We start from the raw sequence: 1,953 nt of genomic DNA, 5'->3' as shown, positions 1-1,953 counted from the left end.
CCAGACGCAGCTCCCGCCTACACGCCCGACGGCCGCAGCTCCTGCCCACACGCACGATGGAAGCGGAATATCATCCGCCGGGACCGGCAACAGCACGCCGCCTTCCGGGACCTCGTCCGGTCCTCCCCCAGCCAGGTAAGACATCCCCCGAAAATAAGACCTAGTGTCTTATTTCGTGCAAAAAAATAAATAAGACACTGTCTTATTTTCGGGGGAAACACGGTACCCCACTAAAAAGTGAGCCGGCCGCAATGCCTTTAAAAGCTTCAAAAAACGATCTCTATCCACGTGATAACTCCCTGCCAGAAGGTGGCTACTTTCTTCTCCATGGTCCCCACGGGTGCGGAAAAGCAGCCACCCCCTGTGCTTAGCCCAATGATACTATGACAGCATGAAGCACCCTCACGTCTCCTCTGAAGATCCCTCCCATCTAGACTCTGCCTACTGTGGACGGCATGCGAGATCCTTATCTTTCACCCAAATAGATATATATAACTTCTCCTGGCTTAGAGCCCACTCCCACCAGGGTGGTTGCGGATCAGCGCAGTTACCACGCTGATCTCACAAGGGAGGTTTGGGGAGTTTTTAATTGGGCTTCAGCCCTGAAAAACAATTAGAAACGCCCCAAAACTGCACTGATCAGCACGCCTCCTTTGAAAGCTGTATGGAAACCGCACTGATCAGCACGGCAAAAATAGTGCAGGGAGTCATTCGGATCGTGCGAACCCGAGCGGTCACATGAACGGTCTTCATAACAATGTATGGGATCGTTCATGTCGGCGGATCCGTGCGCAGAACCACCCCAGTGTGAACGCGGTCTTACTGAGTATGGGGGACAGGAGGGGGGGAGTGTGAGTTGAGCTGTTTTTCATTTTCTGCTTATCCTCTTTCTTTGCACTGCACCCTCTATATTATGGGACTAAGGCCCCGTTCACAACAGGGCGGAAGCGCAATTTTTGAAATGGCGTTTATGATCGTGTTTCAGCGCTGAAACGCAATTAAAAACTCCCAAAAAAGGCGCTAATCAGTGCATTTCCATTTAAATCTATATTTTGGGTGGCAGGCGGTACGGATTGCGCATTGCATAGGAATGTATGGGATGGTTCATGTCAACGGTTCAGCGCAGACAAATAAGCGCAACCGAACTGCCCTGGTGTGAACTGGGCCTTAGAGCCAGGCACGAACTTGGTTTGCACTTCTCAGAGACAGGCACGGAAAGTATAAGGTGAGAGGCACAGGAATGCACAGAAAATTTTTTAGACTGGAAAAACTAAGATTGTTGTTTTTAGTGAAAGCACAATCAGGGGATTAATGGAAGCTGAAAAAAAGTTGTGTCACTTCAAAGCACATGTTCAGGTTTTCCTTAAAAATTAGACTGAACATGACTTAGTGGTTCCTGAATTTAAAATCTGTCCCTCTTTGAACAATGCCAGTACAGAAACGACATCAATTCACAAACCCTAAACAGCTTCTGAGAGCATCAAAGCAAAATAGTTGGCTAGATTTTCACCCAGTGCTTACATGCAAACAAATTCAATGAAGATATCTGGGCAAACTTACATCTAAAATCTTCTGAACATCGATGTCATCATAAAAGGAGACAAAACCGTAGCTAAAATAAAAACAGAAATCTGTTTTAGACACTTCATGACAAGACATTGTTAAATTGTTTGATTCTTCATATTTTTATAACCAGCTTCCGTACGTGCTCCGTATCTCAAGAGCATGTACTGCGGCAGGGCTGCATGGAATGATTATTTTAATAATTGATTGATTAGTTGGCAGATAATTTTTTCGATCAGATAAAAAAAACATATATATATATACATATACACAGGGCTTGAAAAATCCACTCGTCTGTGACGAGAGGACGGTGGAGCCCGACGAGCAGCTTCCACACAGTCAAGCGATCGAGCGTCTCTATAGACGCTCGATCGCTTGTATTAGCAGCTG

At 46.2% G+C, this 1,953-nt stretch overlaps 1 protein-coding gene across 1 annotated transcript in view; it reads right to left on the bottom strand.

Moving 5' to 3' along the window:
• Positions 1–1,953, bottom strand: part of DAZL (deleted in azoospermia like) — a 32,382-nt gene that overhangs the window by 18,073 nt on the left and 12,356 nt on the right. The window contains exon 4 of the mRNA XM_018573099.1: positions 1,561–1,612. Within this exon, the coding sequence (XP_018428601.1) occupies positions 1,561–1,612 (52 nt within the window). The remainder of the gene's footprint in view (positions 1–1,560; positions 1,613–1,953) is intronic.

Source organism: Nanorana parkeri, unplaced genomic scaffold, assembly GCF_000935625.1.
Source record: "Nanorana parkeri isolate BGI_ZX_2015 unplaced genomic scaffold, ASM93562v1 scaffold4, whole genome shotgun sequence".
Classification (NCBI taxonomy): domain Eukaryota; kingdom Metazoa; phylum Chordata; class Amphibia; order Anura; family Dicroglossidae; genus Nanorana; species Nanorana parkeri.
This window is presented reverse-complemented; position numbering and strand designations above follow the sequence as displayed.